The sequence below is a fragment of the Haliotis rufescens genome, unplaced genomic scaffold (genome assembly GCF_023055435.1).
Source record: "Haliotis rufescens isolate VD_foot unplaced genomic scaffold, xgHalRufe1.0.p SCAF_11, whole genome shotgun sequence".
Lineage (NCBI taxonomy): Eukaryota > Metazoa > Mollusca > Gastropoda > Lepetellida > Haliotidae > Haliotis > Haliotis rufescens.
In genome coordinates, this window is record NW_025963791.1 from 18,008,811 (window position 1) to 18,030,425 (window position 21,615).

At 40.6% G+C, this 21,615-nt stretch overlaps 2 protein-coding genes across 3 annotated transcripts; both read right to left on the reverse strand.

Moving 5' to 3' along the window:
- Positions 1-6,157: 6,157 nt before the first annotated feature.
- On the reverse strand, positions 6,158-13,736 carry LOC124152006 (tumor necrosis factor receptor superfamily member 13B-like). Of its 2 annotated transcripts, none has more exons than XM_046524716.2 (4): positions 13,452-13,736; positions 11,176-11,370; positions 10,605-10,928; positions 6,158-9,320 (listed from the first exon to the last, which is right to left on the reverse strand). In XM_046524716.2, exons 1-4 carry the CDS (start codon positions 13,687-13,689, stop codon positions 9,136-9,138), a joined length of 942 nt encoding a protein of 313 aa, XP_046380672.2. In that variant the 5' UTR covers positions 13,690-13,736; the 3' UTR covers positions 6,158-9,135. The 2 variants fall into 2 exon arrangements, with proteins under 2 accessions (XP_046380672.2, XP_046380673.2); XM_046524717.2 differs by lacking the exon at positions 13,452-13,736 and adding an exon at positions 12,779-12,915.
- A 2,307-nt stretch (positions 13,737-16,043) lies between these two features.
- Positions 16,044-20,814, reverse strand: LOC124152005. The gene is made up of 4 exons (XM_046524714.2): positions 19,971-20,814; positions 18,579-18,776; positions 18,052-18,318; positions 16,044-16,425 (listed from the first exon to the last, which is right to left on the reverse strand). Exons 1-4 carry the CDS (start codon positions 20,143-20,145, stop codon positions 16,109-16,111), a joined length of 957 nt encoding a protein of 318 aa, XP_046380670.2. The 5' UTR covers positions 20,146-20,814; the 3' UTR covers positions 16,044-16,108.
- Positions 20,815-21,615: the final 801 nt, after the last annotated feature.

Consider the following 21,615-nt stretch of genomic DNA (forward strand, 5'->3'; position numbering starts at 1 on the left):
AGCACTATCACCCCGTGGGTGTTGTGTACCAGTGTTACGTACGCCGTGCAGGTTACATCCCACCCCCACACAGGGTTTTCCCATTCATTAAACAGGTTTCTCAAAGACATGGTAGTTCAAAGGGCAACCGTGTGTTTCTTTCTCAGATTTTTAGAAATACCACACAGGGACGTGTATGTATTATTATAAAAAGTACGTCCACTGTAACGATAGTTTCATTGGAGTACATAGTGGTCGACATGAATAGTGCATCATGCCCTGAGGTCAACACAAGTCAGTACATAACACGGTCTATACATGGAATTGGCTGTGGTATGAAGTCATATAACGTTTAACCATGATTATTAAAGTTATGCAGCATTATGTATTTTACACATTTCAATATTCCACGAAATGTATTTTTAAAATTTGTAAAGGCAAATACCATAACAGCCGAAACTGTTTCAATGATGACGTGTTCGAAGTGGTATAACGGGGATGTTTCTTCTAATAAGACACAAAGGCACCCAACAAAGGCACCCCATACTGACACAAGTATCACCGCTAAAAACATGAAACCGAGGGTTTGAGGGCGGACACGATTGACCCACTGACCTAGAAACGTCAGACACCTCTATGGTCAGTTTAGACCCAAAGTCTGACCTCGATCCGTCCCGATTATGAACCTTGGTCAGTCAGCATCACACCCCTACCCTCGGCTTCATCACAGTGATAACCCTCTACGATCGTGTCTACATCTGTTCCAGGGACTATCAGCTATTCAAATATGGCGTTCCCGGCCCAAAACCGTTGAAATTACCTCAATAATTTGTTATATGTGATGGTACATATATAATTCCAAATTCATGCGTTATCTTTTTTTTGGTCCTTTCACGGAACGCCTTGTCATTGAGATTGTTTCAAAACGAGAATATTCATATTGTCTCATATGTTCACATTCCTACGTATATGCACTGTAACCCCTAGCCGATATTTCTAGCATGTTAGAATTTAATAGGGCGCGTTGACCCAGGCCAGAAGCGTGTTAGTGTGTCACTGTGTCATCACATGATCTTTCGTAATAGTTCCTATCTATTTATGGCTCTGATCACATACTGTTGGTGTACGGATAAACGCATGGCACGATATACCCGGCAGGTCATGGTGACCCGGGTCAGACAAGGTATCAGTGTGTCAGTGTGTCACCGGGTCAGTGTGTTAGCCGACACGCCCTACAGCGTCATCTCGGAATCACAATGCCCTTATTTGTATAGAGCTTTGGTTTCTACCGGTTCATCACAGCATGAATAGGATCCGGGTTTGAAAATGCGACGTTCATTTTAAATAAATCCCACACCTATACGATAATTGCTTACACAGTTTTATTATAAAGTATGCAAAATTCCGACTTAAAAATTACATTTTTGAATTTAATTTGTGCTGGGGAAATAGTCCAAGATAAATCCATACATTGCCCCTCTTCTCTAGCGGGATTCTGCATATATTGATCCAAAATATTGTCCAGGTCAGATATTGATTATTGATATTGCCATTTACTATATATATATCACCGACATCATGTGTGTACATATAGTAAATTATTTACAACAGACAGCTTATCGTTTGTGTCCTCAACCACAGACACTTCATTTTCTTTTTTGATTATATTATTTGATTCAGACCGATCGCTCCCTCTGAGTATAAGAAAGGTTGGTTGGTTGGTTTGTTGTTCAACGCCGCACTCAGCAATATTCCAGCTATATGACGGCGGTATAAGAAAGGAGATAAGTAATACAAAACATAATATTGAGGTGTGAACGAATGAGAAGGGTTATACTCAGGATGTTACTAATATCACGGAGTGCCAGTTTACAGGTTGGGGGCGCCAAAAGTGTTGCAAGCCTTTGACGTTCGCCGGGAAAAGGTTCTGACAAACCAAGAATCACAGTCATGGCGAAAATGGTGAGGTGAGGTGAAATGGGGTTTAACGTCGCGTCCAAGATTATTGCACTTACATTGCGACGTGCGCGCGTATGTGTGTGTGTGTGTGTGTGTGTGTGTGTGTGTGTGTGTGTGTGTGTGTGTGTGTGTGTGTGTGTGTGTGGCTGCTTGTACTAGTCAGGACTGATGCCAATTTAAAGTGCTACAACACTGAGATACCAGCCTTAGTTTAACATGAATACCCCATTCAGACACGGTATACTGATCCGACCAGTACTCGTTTAAGGCCTTTAATGCCGAGCGCCAGACAGGGTAACAACAAGCACCATCTTTCAACGTCTTTTGGTAGACGCGGCCTGGGTCGAACCCCGGACTTTTCGCTCTCCGGGCGGTCGCTCTACCACTAGACCACGGAGGCGGTCTGGCGAAAATGGGATTCGAACCCAATGTCATGCCACCTGTGTTCAACTTTTATTTGACATAATAGTGTCAGTACCAATGTATTGTATCTGTGTAGGTGGTTGTGTAACACATCTTTATGTCGAAGTGTCGCTGCTGATGGTGGTTGTGGGTGTGTGTGTCTCGGTTATATCACGACACTTTCATGTCAACTGTGTCTCGGTTATATCACGACACTTTCATGTCAACTGTTACTCGATTATATCATGACACTTTCATGTCAACTGTGTCTCGGTTATATCACGACACTCTAATGTCAACTGTGTCTCGGTTATATCACGACACTTTCATGTCAACTGTGTCTCGGTTATATCACGACACTTTCATGTCAACTGTGTCTCTGTTATAGTACGACACTTTCATGTCAACTGTGTCTCGGTTATATCACGACACTTTCATGTCAACTGTGTCTCGGTTATATCATGACACTTTCATGTCAACTGTGTCTCGGTTATATCACGACACTTTCATGTCAACTGTGTCTTGGTTATATCACGACACTTTCATGTCAACTGTGTCTGTGTTATATCTTACACTTTCATGTCAACTGTGTCTCTGTTATAGCACGACACTTTCATGTCAACTGTGTCTCTGTTATATCTTACACTTTCATGTCAACTGTGTCTCGGTTATATCATGACACTTTCATGTCAACTGTGTCTCGGTTATATCACGACACTTTCATGTCAACTGTGTCTGTGTTATATCTTACACTTTCATGTCAACTGTGTCTCGGTTATATCATGACACTGTAATGTTAACTGTATCTCAGTTATAGCACGACACTTTAATGTCAGCTGTGTCTCAGTTATATCAGACAGACAGACAGACAGACAGACAGTCAGTTATATCACGACACTGTAATGTTAAATGTATCTCTGTTATAGCACGACACTGTAATGTCAGCTGTGTCTCAGTTATATCATGAAACTTTCATGTCAACTGTCTCTCGGTTATATCACGACACTTTCATGTCAACTGTGTCTCGGTTATATCACGTCCCTTTCATGTCAACTGTGTCTCTCGGTTATATCACGACACTTTCATGTCAACTGTGTCTCAGTTATAGTACGACACTTTCATGTCAACTGTGTCTCGGTTATATCACGACACTTTCATGTCAACTGTGTCTCGGTTATATCATGACACTTTCATGTCAACTGTGTCTCGGTTATATCACGACACTTTCATGTCAACTGTGTCTCTGTTATATCACGACACTTTCATGTCAACTGTGTCTGTGTTATATCTTACACTTTCATGTCAACTGTGTCTCTGTTATAGCACGACACTTTCATGTCAACTGTGTCTCGGTTATATCATGACACTTTCATGTCAACTGTGTCTCGGTTATATCACGACGCTTTCATGTCAACTGTGTCTCGGTTATAGCACGACACTTTCATGTCAACTGTGTCTCGGTTATATCATGACACTTTCATGTCAACTGTGTCTCGGTTATATCACGACGCTTTCATGTCAACTGTGTCTCGGTTATATCACGACACTTTCATGTTAACTGTATCTCAGTTATAGCACGACACTTTAATGTCAGCTGTGTCTCAGTTATATCAGACAGACAAACAGACAGACAGACAGATAGTCAGTTATATCACGACACTGTAATGTTAAATGTATCTCTGTTATAGCACGACACTTTAATGTCGGCTGTGTTTCAGTTATATCATGAAACTTTCATGTCAACTGTGTCTCGGTTATATCACGACACTTTCATGTCAACTGTGTCTCTGTTATAGCACGACACTTTCATGTCAACTGTGTCTCGGTTATATCACGACACTTTCATGTCAACTGTGTCTCTGTTATAGCACGACACTTTCATGTCAACTATGTCTCGGTTATATCACGACACTTTCATGTCAACTGTGTCTCTGTTATATCACGACACTTTCATGTCAACTGTGTCTGTGTTATATCTTACACTTTCATGTCAACTGTGTCTCGGTTATATCATGACACTTTCATGTTAACTGTATCTCAGTTATAGCACGACACTTTAATGTCAGCTGTGTCTCAGTTATATCAGACAGACAGACAGACAGACAAACAGACAGTCAGTTATATCACGACACTGTAATGTTAAATGTATCTCTGTTATAGCACGACACTGTAATGTCAGCTGTGTCTCAGTTATATCATGAAACTTTCATGTCAACTGTGTCTCGGTTATATCACGACACTTTCATGTCAACTGTGTCTCTGTTATAGCACGACACTTTCATGTCAACTGTCTCTCGGTTATATCACGACACTTTCATGTCAACTGTGTCTCGGTTATATCACGACACTTTAATGTCAACTGTGTCTCGGTTATATCACGACACTTTCATGTCAACTGTGTCTCGGTTATATCACGACACTTTCATGTCAACTGTGTCTCGGTTATATCACGTCCCTTTCATGTCAACTGTGTCTCTCGGTTATATCACGACACTTTTATGTCAACTGTGTCTCGGTTATATCACGACACTTTCATGTCAACTGTGACTCGGTTATATCACGACACTTTCATGTCAACTGTGTCTCTGTTATATAGCACGACACTATCATGTCAACTGTGTCTCGGTTATATCACGACACTTTCATGTCAACTGTCTCTCGGTTATATCACGACACTTTCATGTCAACTGTGTCTCGGTTATATCACGACACTTCCATGTCAACTGTCTCTCGGTTATATCACGACACTTTCATGTCAACTGTGTCTCTGTTATATCACGACACTTTCATGTCAACTGTGTCTCGGTTATATCACGACACTTTCATGTCAACTGTGTCTCGGTTATATCACGACACTTCCATGTCAACTGTCTCTCGGTTATATCACGACACTTTCATGTCAACTGTGTCTCTGTTATATCACGACACTTTCATGTCAACTGTGTCTCGGTTATATCACGACACTTTCATGTCAACTGTGTCTCTCGGTTATATCACGACACTTTCATGTCAACTGTCTCTCGGTTATATCACGACACTCTAATGTCAACTGTGTCTCTCGGTTATAGCACGACACTTTCATGTCAACTGTCTCTCGGTTATATCACGACACTCTAATATCAACTGTGTCTCTCGGTTATAGCACGACACTTTCATGTCAACTGTCTCTCGGTTATATCACGACACTTTCATGTCAACTGTGTCTCGGTTATATCATGACACCTTAATGTCAACTGTGTCTCTGTTATAGCACGACACTTTCATGTCAACTGTGTCTCGGTTATATCACGACACTTTCATGTCAACTGTGTCTCTGTTATAGTACGACACTTTCATGTCAACTGTGTCTCGGTTATATCACGACACTTTCATGTCAACTGTGTCTCGGTTATATCACGACACTTTCATGTCAACTGTGTCTCGGTTATATCATGACACTTTAATGTCAACTGTGTCTCTCGGTTATAGCACGACACTTTCATGTCAACTGTCTCTCGGTTATATCGCGACACTTTCATGTCAACTGTGTCTCTGTTATATAGCACGACACTTTAATATCAGCTGTGTCTCGGTTATATCATGACACTTTTATGTCAACTGTGTCTCTGTTATATCACGACACTTTCATGTTATCTGTGTCTCGGTTATATCATGACACTTTAATGTCAACTGTGTCTCAGTTATCGCACGACACTATTATGTTATCTGTGTCTCAGTTATATCACGACAGTGTAATGTCAACTGTGTCTGTGTTATATCACGACACCCTCATGTCGACAAGTAGATTGTAAATATGATTGAGACAGACAAGCTTACATACCGAGTGAACAGTTTATTACTTGATATTACACGTGCACTGACAAAATAGTTTTGAACGGTTCTTATATAATACTATATCTGGCTTCAGGTTTAATCTATACACAGCAACTACACTTTACACTTAATCATTTTATAAAATGTTAAGTTGATCTTCAGATCTGATAGCGCCTGGTGCCGTGCCGCCTTGACACACACGCCCCCATAAAAAAAACTCCCCTCAAAGTGGATACTGTATCTTACCTTTGAGCATACACTTGCACATGGTAATAATAATAATACTGCATAACCAGGAATTTGATTTTTCAAACAAGGAATGTAAGTGACATGTAGTAATGTTATCGACCGCATCTCCCAATAACGTCTCAATGATGTTATATGATGGACGAGGCTATGTCATCTGATGGGATGCTTCCAATATTGTGATAACGGTGTTGTGACATTTGTCATAATAGCGGCAGCTTTGTAATAGCCAGGTGGTAACAGACATCGCCTTCTCAATCCTAAGTTATACTCAGTGGAGAAACTATTTGGCTACTAAAACCACAGTGCTTTGAGAACAATTAATAAATACAAAGTCAATGACATACAACACCCCAGACACATGGCAAAACTGAACAGCCATCTTTAACAATATACATAATCGGGTTAATGTCCCTTAATATATACAGTGTGCTATTTCATATTCTTAGTAATGTGTCTTTGACAATGATCCCGATCAACGTCCATACCAACGCACACGCAATCACGCACGCACACAACAGATACCTCACTAACACACCCACGTCCACACCAACACACACGTGCGCGCACGCATCCTGTTAATCATCTCACTGCTATTGTTCTATTTACTTTGTAACAAACGGTAAACGCTGAAACACGCAAATACAAACGGTCTACAAAAATAAATTATAAATAAATATGTAAGCAGAGTAGAAACATTGCATCAGCACCATATGAGATGTATAGGTATACATATGAGACGTATAGGTATACATATGAGATGTATAGGTATACATATGAGACGTATAGGTATAAGGTTCAAGCTCGTGGCAGTGGTAGAAGGGGCATCAGAGATGTAAACTGTATACCCCTGGGTGCTGCAATACTGACATCACCCGTATTGTCGGGCTACTTATATAAACAATACTCTACTGTCATTAACCTCCGCAATGATACTCCGGTATCCTTTAACCATTGTATATCTTCCTTTTACGTGTCGGGTCATGCCATCTTAATGCCCTAGGCCCCGTTCTCCAAAGCGATCTTAGCACTAAGGCGATCGTAAGTCCCATACTTTAACATAGGTTTACGATCATCGTAGCGCTAAGATCACTTTGAGGGACGGGGCCCAGTATGGGTATCACCGTGTCATTAAGGAACATCCTACATGTTTTTTTCTGAATAACCCTGATATGAGAAGAACATCACAAGTCAGTACACCACAAAATACGATTTCTTCGATCTCCTATCTCTAGTATGGCTTAACGTTTAATCTTTTGATACAGACATGACTTGTTCCTGGAAAGTAATCGATATGATTCGGGGGAGGGTACACTCAAATGCCCTATTCATTCATTTAAACAGTGGAAAAAGTCTAAAATTGAGCATTCTGAATGTCAGTCAAGAGCGACGTTTTCGCGAAATACTAGATGCAAAGCTCCCACATAATGTATGATAATGCACATTAATCTAAATCTAACTAAATCTTATTGAATAAATATCCATAGCATTTAGCTAATTAAGCTAAAAATACAACTTTATATAAAAAACAAACTATACAGAACTGTTCGTGTAGACAGCAAACAACTGAGTGAAGGAACATACTGGTATACACCGTAGGGGGTAAAAAAATATGCCCGATGGATGTTTTAAGTGTTTTAACAAAACTTAAAACTTTACCAAAAACATGCGTTTCGTTTTTGGTAAAAATGTCGATATGACAGTTGGGGTACTCTTAAAACAGACAAACAGGTAGCTTCTGACTGACCTATATATATAATGAAATACATTTGCAAAAATGATTATAGTTGTACAATAAGTACTTCGATCATACAATACACAAATACAAATATTCAATGGCTATAAGCTAAAAAGCTAAAATATGCAACATTATATACATATATGTACATATATTTTCGAGACAGCAAAGAATCAAGTAATTAAGTGATGGGACAAATATACCACATTTGTTAAAAAAATAAGCTAGGTTTTCACAAAAATATTGGTAAATAAGGTATTTGGTGAAGATGTCCAAATGAAAGTAGGGTAAAAGAACAACAAACAGACTGACCTATATATATATATCTATCTATGTATAACTTCTCACGGGGCGGTGGGGTAGCCTAGTGGTTAAAGCGTTCGCTCGTCACGCCGAAGTCCCGGGTTCGAATCCCCACATGGGTACAATGTGTGAAGCCCATTTCCCGTGATATTGCTGGAGTATTGCTACTCACTCGCTATAATCTCAATACCAATCTCAATGTTTTGTTGGTTTAAAACACACTTTACAATATTACAACTATAACACAGCGTTCTTGTGTCGAGTCTGGACCAGACAATCCAGTGATTGACATAATGAGCATCGATCTACGCAAATGGGAAACGATGACATGCATCAACCAAGTCAGGACCCTACCCGACCTGTCGGTGGCAACCGATCTTCACTGGGCCATTCTCAAAGATAGAAAATGAAATTACATTGAGATGAATCATAAAATGTGACTTCTAAAAGTGAAATTTTTTTTAGACGTTTGACCCTTTTTCTCTTTGAATCCAAAATTCAATTTTACCCCAAATTAGCATGAAAACATAACTAATAGATCGGCGAAAACATTTTGGAGATTGTGGAATGATCAAATCTCTAGGGGGTAACCATGCATACCTTGTGTGTAGTTGACAGCACATTTGACATGATACAAGGATGTTTCTGACGACACAGCTACATGAACATATTGAAGCTAAAACACAAGCCGATCATCAACACAGCGTTTTGCGTGCAGTAGATTGTGTGCCGGGGCCGTCCACCTCGGTATAAGGGATGCATATCTCGGGATGGCCCATCTCCACCCTCAGGTCTAGGGTGTGGTCTGATTGATGTCCACTTTCTGCACTCGGGAAGTTCTTTTCCTGGGCAATAGGACCACGTGGTGCAGTGAGTGGAGCTGAAGGACAATGGATATATAAAGCGTCAGTAATTGTTAGTTTTGCAAATTGATAATACGGTCTGTTCAAACTTACTGTTTTGATTAGAAGCAGAACAGTTGGTCTTCATGTGATAACATTCAAGGGAGACAACTTTCGGAGGTTCAACCCTTCTGCTTTTACAAAATATATATTTATGCTTATGGACAGAGTTTTGTATATACTATTGACCCGACTACAGTAACCCTGCTACAGTATCTACCACTATGAATACTACACTATTATTACAACTCTAAGGGCTGTTTCAACAGTTTATTATTCTGAATTTACTCCTATTAATACTTCTACTACTCTACGACTATTACTCTTTCTTCTATCACTACTATAACTACAACACTATCTACAACTGCTGATTAAACTACAACTGCAGCGACTATTGCTATGACTAGTGTTGGTTCTTTGCCATTGGATACCTTCAGTTCAGTGAAGAAAAAATAATGCTGTTCAGTACTCTTCAAAAATCCCAAATTATTAAAAGGCCCCAGTTCACCACCAGACTGAGCTGTACAGCAAGTTTCATCCAGCAATAGTCAACAGTTTTGGATGTCTGCTCCGGAAACGAGCACTACCCTCGTTTCATGTCAAACCTGCCGTCATGAAACAATTATTATTTTTTTTTTAATCCCAAATCACCAAAAGGCACCACTGAATGATCCATATAGTTTAAAAAGAAATATTTAACGTTTTTTTAGTTCTGCTCTGTAAACGAAAAACGGACTCCTGACTGACGGACAGACGGATATGTTGATCGCGATATTCCCTCGTTTTTCAAACCGGGGGAAGGGGGCACGGGTGGCCCAGTCGTCTAAGACGCCGCGATTCGCTGTGCAGAGTTGCGTCTCTTGGACACGCCAGAAACCTATGATTGTGGGTTCGAATCCCGGTTCGCCCCAATTATGTTTCTGGGTTTGTCAGCACCATACCCGTGCTCGTGGGTTTCACCGAAGTAGTAAACGTCTTAGACCTGCATCACTTCGGGCTTTCCTCCCACATTAAGCTGACACGCCGTGATATAACTGGAATAATGTTAAAAGCGGCGTTAAACCCAACTCACTCACTCACTCACTCACTCAAACCGGGGGATAATAACTGCATTGACCACTGCTACTACTACTACTACTACTACTACTACTACTAGTGATTCGACTACTAGTGATTCGACTACTGCTACTAGAAATACAATTACTGCTACGACTGCTACTAAGACTTCTGCAACCACTGCTAATATTCATACGCAGACCTACTTCGAGAATTGATGAGATCGCCTTCCCCTTCCTGCGAGCAAGGTAGAGATGACTTCTGTTCTTCTGGCTGTGAGGTTGGGCGACACATCTTGGCCAGATACTTTCCCTTCCACAGCAGTACCGCAATACCCGTCAGACTGATCAGAACTACAATCGTCACGACGCCAAGGGTGAACACGTCGCTTGAAGCCACGTTGTGGTTATTGTCCTGTTGCCGGTCATCAGGAAGCGTACTGGTGTCTCCAGGCTCCACGGAGGTGCTGCGACGTAGAACATCAGTGCGTGGAGCTTCTGTTGTCACACGTTCCATACGGTTGAAGTACTCTGAAAGTTTCGTTATATTTCCATGATCACATGATCTATATTATTTGACTTCTGATCACTGATAACAATGACGTCACATCATATCATCTCCTAAAGTATCCATATATCAGGAAACATTTTGAACATGATCCAAAAGAGACTATGTAAATGAAACGAAAATCGATTTAGAAAATATGTATTTTAAGATTATTGAGTTTTCTCGAAAACATTATTTGTTGCTATTCAAATACATGTTAGATGAGTTTACTTGGGCACTTGTGTCGACATTGTTCCGTTGTACCCTGGATGCGGTGGTGGTCGCACAGCTGGTCGCAGGGCGTGCACTCCCCTACCCCGGGGTCGCAGTAGGAGAAGTCCAGGCATGCGACGTTGATGCATTTCTGACCGAAAACATCACGACGAACCTTAGTCAATCCCGAGGTATCAGACGCCGATGATGTCCCTGAAATAAAATAATTGTGTACTCAGATTGACGGTTCCCTTATTTTCCTAGCGCAACACGTAGTTACTAAAAACAGGTATGCGCACAATATATTCCTTTATTTACCGAGAGTGTCATGAATATGTCAGGGTCGCAAAGAAACTCATCCCGTGAAGATTCCGGGTTAGAATTGTTCTTCAGCAACCCATGCTTGTCGTAAGAGGCGACTAACGGGATCGGGTGGTCATGCTGGCAGACTTGGTTGATTCATGTCATCTTATCCCAATTGCGTAGATTGACGCTCATGATGTCAATCACTGGATTGTCTGGTCCAGACTCGATTATTTACAGAACGCCGTCAAATAGCTGGTGTATTGCTGAGTGCGGCGTTTAACAACAAATAAAATAATAAACAAGCACAGCAACTCTTGTCTGCAGACATTTGCGATGCGTCACATTTATGAATGATGTGTAGGCCAAATCCTCATCTGATTTGCCCTTCTGTTTATTGCCTGCGAACTTCGTTTACACGTAAGCGGGATTTAAAGTGTCATAATGTAAACCTGTGATCACTTAAAATAGTCCTCTCTGACACCTTTTACCACATCCCTGAACTTATATAACAGTTATTCTTCAACAGAGATCAAGCTAATACTCTAAATAATCTGTTATTTAATACAAATAAACACAAACAAGTGTATTCAATTGTCCAACTTCACTTATGATCACGTCTTCATTCAACTTAAAGGTGAGTGAGTGAGTGAGTATGGTTTTACGCCGCTTTTAGCAGTATTCCAACAATATCACGGCGGGGGACACCGGAAAATGGGCTTCACACATTGCCCATTTGGGAAGAGAACCCAGGTCTGCGGCTTAGTACAACCACCCCTTTAAGTTGAGGGCGGTGTGGTAGCCTGGTGGTTGAAGCGTTGGCTCGTCACGCCGAAGACCCGGGTTCGATTCCCAAAATGGGTACAATGTGTGAAGCCCATTTCTGGTGTGATATCGCTGGAATATTGCTGAAATCTGCGTAAAAACATACTCACTCTCTCCCCAAACTGAAAGCCCGCCCTTGCTGTTTCCTCTGTGATAACCCACAGTGACGTAATAAGCATCGCAACTAACGCGGCTAGTCTGTCTCGCTGTCCCTGAACCATATTTATTTCCCTTCCGCCCATCCATTACTGTAATGCTATTGTGTGAATGAAGCAAGTCTAGATTTTCCACATATTCAATCAACCATCTCACAAGGGCTCCTTTTCAGTTTAAAAATAGTTGTTTGTTTCAATCAAAATTATGTTTTAAGAGACTTAACGTTCATGTACCCACTCTACCTTAACCTGCAATGTACGACAACATAATTTACACACAGACAGTTATTAACACCATACATTCAATGTATACACGAAAACAACCGCAGAAAACATACAATTTCCGCGTTGAAGGTCATTTTGTATCGATGTCACTATCATGATTTGTTTACATGATCACACTTGCAATTGCGTCGTAACCTAGATTAATATCTTAATGCCTTTCTTCCGTCTAGACACCTTCGACGAATCGTATCACGCCACGTATAGTAGCGAAGGTCATTGGGTGCATTTCGATACCGAGGCTTGTGCCGAGTCATATGCGTTGTTTACATCAGGGAATGTCGGGTATTTCCACTACAGTCAACAATCCGTACGGCAGCCTGACATAATGATTCTTTTTCACAGTGTTTTCATTTTTTCACTCAATGAAATATCAATCCCTTAATCGTGAATAAGTGATTGATCATATAATGTGAGTAAAATAGTTTGGTTAATTATTATCTCACAATCGTCGATAAACCTGTCATTGAATGGAATCTATAGATCACGTTACCGAAACATGACCAGTTACCATAGAAATCGATTACCAACAAACCAGCGTACTCGCGAAAACATTTGGCACCGTGCCAGACGATGATGGCGGGGATTTCGTCATGTATGACATACCTAAACAGGTCAACTTCCTTCGTCAGTGTTACTGGAATTGCACCAGGCCCAGGTCAATCATGAATGTGAACAATAAAACGTCAAATGGCTTAGTAATTGGGGAATAATGACAAACCGACTCACCCAGACACCGACTGAGACAACCCGATCCACGTGCGAGGGCGCAGACATCAACACAAGATACACACTCCCGTGCGTGGTTACTCCAAATACTATCAACTGGACATTCCGCAATAACCGAGGACAGTTGTACGATGAGATAACACAAGATCAAGCAGAGCCTGTGAAGAAATCTGACGTCCATGCTCAATACATACGCTGTGTTCTCTTCCGAACGCTGTTTGACAGTTGTAATAAGCATGTAAACACGAGTGATCTGAACTTGAATGGGAGTCACATGCTTGATACCACGTGGTGTACTACGTAAACAGCCACTCAATCGTGGCGGGCCGTTCAAATTATCTTTGCATATAACTGATTATGTTGATCAGGATATAAACTGCCGACAAAATGTAGTATACACGTGAATTTTCTTTCAACAAAATCACAAACGTTTTAAAATCGTTATAAAATCGTCTGGAAACAGTCGCCGAAACACTGCAAACTTCAGGTCCAAAACCCAAAATGATACTTGTTGTTGTTGGTGGTGGTGGTGGTTTGTTGTTTAACGCCGCACTCAGCAATATTCCAGCTATATGACGGCGGTCTGTAAATAATCGAGTCTGGACCAGACAACCCAGTGATTGATATCATGAGCATCGATCCACGCAATTGGGATCGATGATATGCTTCAACCAAGTCAGCGAGCCTGACCACCTGATCCCGTTAGTCGCCTCTTACGACAAGCATAGTCGCCTTTTACGGCAAGCATGGGTTGCTGAAGACCTATTCTACCCCGGATCGTCACGGGTCTACTATGATACCACATCACAATCGAATAATCATTTCTCATTTGTTGCATTTTTAGAAAGTGTATACTTCTTTTCCCCTGCAGTTAATATTTACCCCTGACTTAATTCGCTGTTTTACAGAAATACTACTGATGGCAAGTTTTTCTGGCACGTTTAACTTGTTATGATCTAAAATGAAATTAAGAAAAACAACGAAATGAACAAAATAATGTTTTAATAAATGTTCGTCTTACATGATTGTAACAGTATTGAATTCAATTAAAAATGTTAACAGGTGTAAATTGTAAGCACGATACAAGAATAATGAATAACATGATAATGTATGACTGTACATTGCTATATGCATGCGTCAATATTTGTATTGTGCAAATGAACAAACATCACAAATGTACTTTTTACGTCCGCATTCAGAAGAGTTATCACGAGTATTTAAAAAGTAAATGTCAACTGAATCTTTGTTAACAGAATGTCTGAGACATGTACAAAGAGCCATTGCAGACGTAGCCACACAAATGCTGTAGCGTTTGCTTGTTGTTTAACGCCGCACACTGCAATATTCCAGCTATATGACGGCGGTCTGTAAATAATCGAGTCTGGACCAAACAATCAAGTGATTGATATCATGAGCATCGATCTACGCAATTGGGATACGATGACATGCATCAACCAAGTCAGCGAGTCTGACCACCCGATCCCGTTAGTCGCCTCTTACGACAAGCACAGTCGCCTTTAACGGCAAGTATTGGTTGCTGAAGACTTATTCTACCGCTATAAAATCCGTTCTGTATTATATATGTGTTTCAAGCCACTGATTACTGATCCCTAAGTAAATAGCCGTAGAACACGTATTGGCAGAAAATATTAATCGGCAGTGATGAGATGCACACTAGCACACAACTATTGCAACAAAGGAGGTTATTTAATGCGACAGTAACACACAATATGCCATGATATGGTTGCAATATTACTTAAAGCGGAATAACACCCAACTCACTCACTCACTCTCCAAACATAGGATGAATATACTTTTAGCAAAACAATGTGTAAGTATATGAGACATGTATAACGTAGATATGAGAGAGTATCCACTATTCAGCTGATATGCTTGTCCTAGCTAACGTACAGAATGTAGAATATTATAAGAACATTATCCATAAACGGTAATGAGTTAATTACATGTATGCTTTCGAATAAAACTAACTTCACATTTAATGTAATGCCATCACGTTAAAAATAACAAGTCGTGATCTATTTAACCATCAACACCTAGTTCGCAAACATGACATTCGCTGAAGCGTGTGCACCTGCACATCATATTGTCTATCTATATCTCAAGCAGATCATTGCATAGCTTATCAAATAAGGGAAAGTTACAAGTGCGTATGAGAAAGCTAAACTCATATACAACTCAATTCAAGATATATACATTAAACATGTGGTTGACATCTTTCAAATCACTCAAAGAAAGACTTAGTGCCAGATCTGGCCATTGAGTATCATTCCTGTGGCAGTTGTTTGTTTGTTTTTTAACGCCGCGCTCAGCAATATTCCAGCTATATGACGGCGGTCTGTAAATAATCGAGTTTGGACCACACAATCCGTGATTGACATCATGATCATCGATCTACGCAATAGGGATACGATGACATGCATCAACCAAGTGAGCGAGCCTGACCACCCGATCCCGTTAGTCGCCTCTTACGACAAGCATCGTCGCCTTTTACGGCAAGCATTGGTTGCTGAAGACCCATTCTACTCCGGATCTTCACGGGTCCTGCATTAGTTGTACTTTGGTCGCTACTTGTTTTCCGTTAGATTACATGACTGACGTCCCTGTGATTTCCTTGGTACACCCACGAGTGTGTTTCATCAGTGCTCAGCAGCATCAACAACTTTGGGGATTGTCGAGTGACTGGTGTAGGTACTCAGATTGCAATTGGTGTCATCAGTGGAATAGGTTTGCTTGGGGATGGTCGAATGGTTGGAGAAGGATGTCAGAGTGGAGTGATCCGAGGAATAGGTTTCCTTGGGGGTGGTAGCGTGGCTTGTGAGGGGTTCATCCAACACTGCATACCGTAGGTCAATCTCAGCAAACTTCTCAATGTACGGATACCTGTCTGCTGTGTTCTCATGACGAGCTTCGGTCTCCGGCTGACATATTGGTCCAAGGGAGTGGGTTAAAGGGGCTGAAATTAACAAAGGAACAGTTGTCAAGATTGAGAATACAATAACAATTTTAATTATATATGTGAACATCGAGCATATTTAAATACCATTATAACATGACTTTATGAATAATCAGTATCCGGTTTGTTTGTTGGTTAAAAGATGTGTTTGTGTTTGACCTGTGGTCCTCTCGATAACAAACACCCTCGGAGTTAGTAAATACATGTAAAGGAATCCATTGTCTTTACATAGGTACACTGGACCCGTGAAGATTCCGGGGTAGAATAGGTCTTCAGCAACCCATGCTTGCTGTAAAAGGTGACTATGCTTGTCGTAAAAGGCAACTAACGGGATCGGGTGGTCAGGCTCGCTGACTTGGTTGAAGCATATCATCGATCCCAATTGCGTGGATCGATGCTCATGATATCAATCACTGGATTGTCTGGTCCAGACTCGATTATTTAGAGACCGCCGTCATATAGCTGGAATATTGCCTAGTGCGGCGTTAAACAACAAACAAAACAAACAAACAAACATAGCTACACTGCCGAGCAAAAGATTATACACACTCATTTTTGGATGATGGCTAAACATGAAACAAACAAGAAATGGTAATTCGATGCTGATTTGATACGGTTATCATAGACGATATTACATGCATCATATCAATGAGTATCCCACAACAGGTCAGCCGGGTAACGTTTTCATAACGTTTGTAAGTTTTGGTCAAATTCAGTTTTCAAGTGTATACTTTCTTGTGCCCGGAAGTTTTTACTCTTGTCATGACAAAGATCAGGAAGAAACAACAAAGTAGAAAATTCGAGGTACGATAATTACCATGGGCGTTCGATAGATGCAGCAACTTACATTTCCTTGTCAATTTTATTGAACGATCACTGAGGCAACCTATGAGGATTTGGCCTACACATCATTCATAAATGTGACGCATCGCAAATGTCTGTAGACAAGAGTTGCTTTGCTTGTTTGTTTTTTTATTTGTTGTTTAACGCTGCACTCAGCAATATTCCAGCTATATGACGGCGGTCAGTCAATAATCTGGATCAACAATCCAGTGACTGACATCATGAGCATCGATCCACGCAATTGACATGCATCAACCAAGTCAGTGAGCCTGACCACCCGATTCCGTTAGTCGCCTCTTACGACAAGCATCGTCGCCTCTTACGACAAGCATCGTCGCCTCTTACGGCAAGCATCGTCGCCTCTTACGACAAGCATCGTCGCCTCTTACGACAAGCATCGTCGCCTCTTACGGCAAGCATGGGATGCTGATGCAGTGAGTGAGTTTTCTTTAATCAAAAGCGACACAACCATTTATATAATCCTAAGGAATCTTTGATAAAAGCAGAGCCCGTTATACGATTCCGGCTGTATCTTAAGCATGCTTGAGCATAACTTGCACAAATCCATCTTAGCGCTAAGATGATCTTAACTCCCATATTTTAACATAGGCTTAAAATAGTCTTAGCGCTAAGATCGTTTTTAGCAAGTTGGCCCTGGTCTCACACTCGCTCTGGGTTTGGTGCTGGCAAGTCTTCAAACATAATCATGACGAATCTGGGATTCGAACCCAGGATCATAGGTTTCTGTCCTCCCCGTAGGGTGACAGAAATAGTGCTACTCACTTTTGGAACTGGTGAACTCGCAGATACCCTCTTCCTCAGAGCAGGGTACAGAGGTTTTCTCCTCCTCGGTGACGCACAGACTCTCCAGGAACTGCCAAATTTGATTTCGCTTCCAAACAATTATTCCAACAGACAGAGCTAACACTAACAGCAAACTGATTAATACTACAGTTAAGGTAGCGTCTGCTTTGGAATCGTCAGAACTAATATCCGTTGTTGATCTTTCCTCTTTTGAACTGGTCGTAGCTTCCATCCTTGCATAGTAATCTGTTAAAAATACGACATAAGTATATATATATGTCTCGACTTTAAACAACCCGCAATAATCATTTAAAGAAATAAAAACTAAGACGGCTATAGTAGTGGATTAAAGTTCCAATATTCTCTTCATAGAATACAAGTATATCGCATGAAGCCACCATCAATGACACCAAGCCTCATTATCCATGAATTATAAAAAAAGATTAATATGCAATTATTTTAAAAAATTTACACATGGAATATTAGATGCCATAACGAAATCCTACCTGGACATTTCTCCATGCAACGTTGTGTAGTTCCTTGGTAGTCGTGGTGATCACACAAGTGGTCACACGGTGTACATCGGTGGATAGCGTTGTCGTAGTAGTAGAAGTCTTCACAGTCGCCATCATCGCGTTTATATCTTCCGCGTCCACTTTGACCTACGCGCTGGGACTTCTGGCGTGATCCGACAACATCTTTGTCTGGCAAAGGAAATAAAATTAATTAACTAACTAACTAACGAACGAACGAACGAACGAACGAACGAACGAACGAACGAACGAACGAACGAACGACGGAACGAACGAACGAACGAATGCTTAAGAAGAATATTTCAGTGCTGTGAGTGTATGAGGGTCAAATAGATGTCGTGTTTTCCCTTAGGTTCACGAATCAGTTCGCTGACAAAATATGTACTCAATGGCCCCTCTCAATACATTCATTGTAGTGTATTGAAGCATAATTTTGCAAACCACAAATTGTTAAGATGACAAGCAGAGGAGAATTAGTTACAAGCTTATCAATAGTCTGCAGACATCCATACAATGTATGTGTACTGCCTTTACCATTGCAAACACCTGGGCATGCACTGAAGACACGTGTGCACTATTATTAGACGCGGAAGCTTTATGATCCGGAGGGCAATACCACAACACTATACAAGTACATTTCCCATGTACTTTGCACCCATGATGTTGTGTAAGAACGATACTCATTGTTATGTATATTGCCAGTGTATTGACAGTGACATGGGTAGGGCTTTTGTCGCATTACACGGGAGTCTATTGGAACCATAACACATCACGGGTTGTTTTTCAAAATGTTTTGTTTGTTTGTTGTTTAACGCCGCACTCAGCAATATTACAGTTATATGAAGGCGGTCTGTAAATAATTGAGTCTGGGGTAAACAATCCAGTGATTGATATCATGAGCATCGATCGACGCATTTGGGATACGATGACATGTATCAACTCGGTCAGCGAGCGTGACCACCCGATCCCGTTAGTCGCCTCTTACGACAAGCAAAGGTTGCTGAAGACCTATTCTAATCTGGATCTTCACGGGTATTTTCAAAATGTAAGAAAGGAAAAAGGAATAAACACGTGCATATTTCTTATGATTATGGAAAGGATTTATGGCTTATATTTGAATATATACCAACAGATACCTTAAACTATCATATAGATATCCATTCAAATAGATGGGTCGAGTTAAAATGTGATCATTATTTGTTCATTTCCATAGTATGAATAAATACCACAAGGAAATGAACGTGTTCTCATGACAACATCAACGTCAATTAATTCACAGATGTCCAATTAGCCAATCATGTAATACATGTCCAACATATCACAACGACGCCAAAATAAGTGAAAAGTTAAAAGACTTGTACTCACTCCAACATCCCTCTGGGCAGGTGCCTTTATCCGTATGTCCACACAGGAGCTCACAGGGAACACACCCGTGAAGGTCAGCACTCCACACAGACGTGTCAGGACACTGCCTCGGCGGCACAGACACTACATGACCAACCACATACAGTAGATGTAGTACAACAACTTTTATATCCATACATTAATTGCCCGGTCACACTTGGGAAAGAGTTACGTGCGTAATACAGCAGACATCAACAGCACGAGTGACGAATAACTCAGTGTGGAGCTCACTTCTGGCAGTTTTATGAATGAACAGTGGATCACATGACCCGGCAATGTAGCTAGCTGTACGGCGTATTGATCGTATACACAGACGTGTGGGTGTCTGGCTGGTGTATAGCCTCGGCGGTATCGCGTACCGTGTAATCGTAAAGTACATTAATGGAGACTGACTGGCATTTACACAATCAGTATTTACAGTATGTACATTCTACAGTAAATGATATAAACCACTTATTGGAAATGACTCTATACAATAAGCGTTATGTAACAACATCCGTCTGATTGACAAGGAAGCGCAACCATATAACAGATTTTAGATAAGACGAACCTAACTTACAGTATACAATACAAATGTATCAAACTGTGATTTTGTAAAGAACAATTTAATTGACGTGTACATTTCACACTGTGACAATTTTAACAAGTATGGCTTCAACATATATGTCTGCAACTTTTGTGGGTCTGACCATATAACTAAACAGTGCTATTGATCAAATAAAACTCAATTTACTGATTATTCAGACCGACAACGCGTTTTCCTGAATAACTAAAATAATTGAAAGAAGACATATAACCATGTGTATAAGGAACATGGATTTTTGAATGTTATAAAATGTTATAAAATGTTATACATACTGAATATTTGATGCAACTATCATCAAAGATAGCTTCAGTTATTTGGTAATTCTGAATTTTAAAAAACAAATAATTCCATAATTACATTTTTTGCATTTACCGAATGCATTGTAATTAAAACGCCAAAAAATATTTTCCCCAATCACTAGAAATCTCCATTGTAAGATTTGAACTACAGCATAAACACGTGTTTATGAATCTAAATTTATTTCAATGGTAATGATACAATGTGTTCGCAACAAGAGCGTATCCTGCTCCATCGGCGGCATCCGTGACAAATACATGCAAAGGGATGTCAATTGTACACCTGAAAACATCTTGTATAAGTCAAAATCGGGAATTGCATCAGACATAACTTTTGTCACAAATATAGCATTCTGAATCATCGATAAACTGAATACCTTTCAGACGCTGGAATTCAATCACGTTTCTGGCTTTTCTTTGACACCTGGTGTCATCGCTGATTTTCGGTGATTCCTTCATTTTATTTTTACCACTATGTTGCTGTAACGCCCAATGATAATGGTTTCGGCGGATAATCGACACTGTTCTTTCTCTCATGTTGACGTTTCACATTCAGCAAACATATGAAACAAACAACAACCCTCTATGTTGTTCGTCAGTGCGACCAATGTCTACGCTTGTCTTTATCCCGAAGTCGCCAAAGTGGACATAGCTACATTCACCTCCAGTCAAAACATGGTGGCGACTACCATGTGTCCATGTGTAAACTACAAAGCCCTAAATT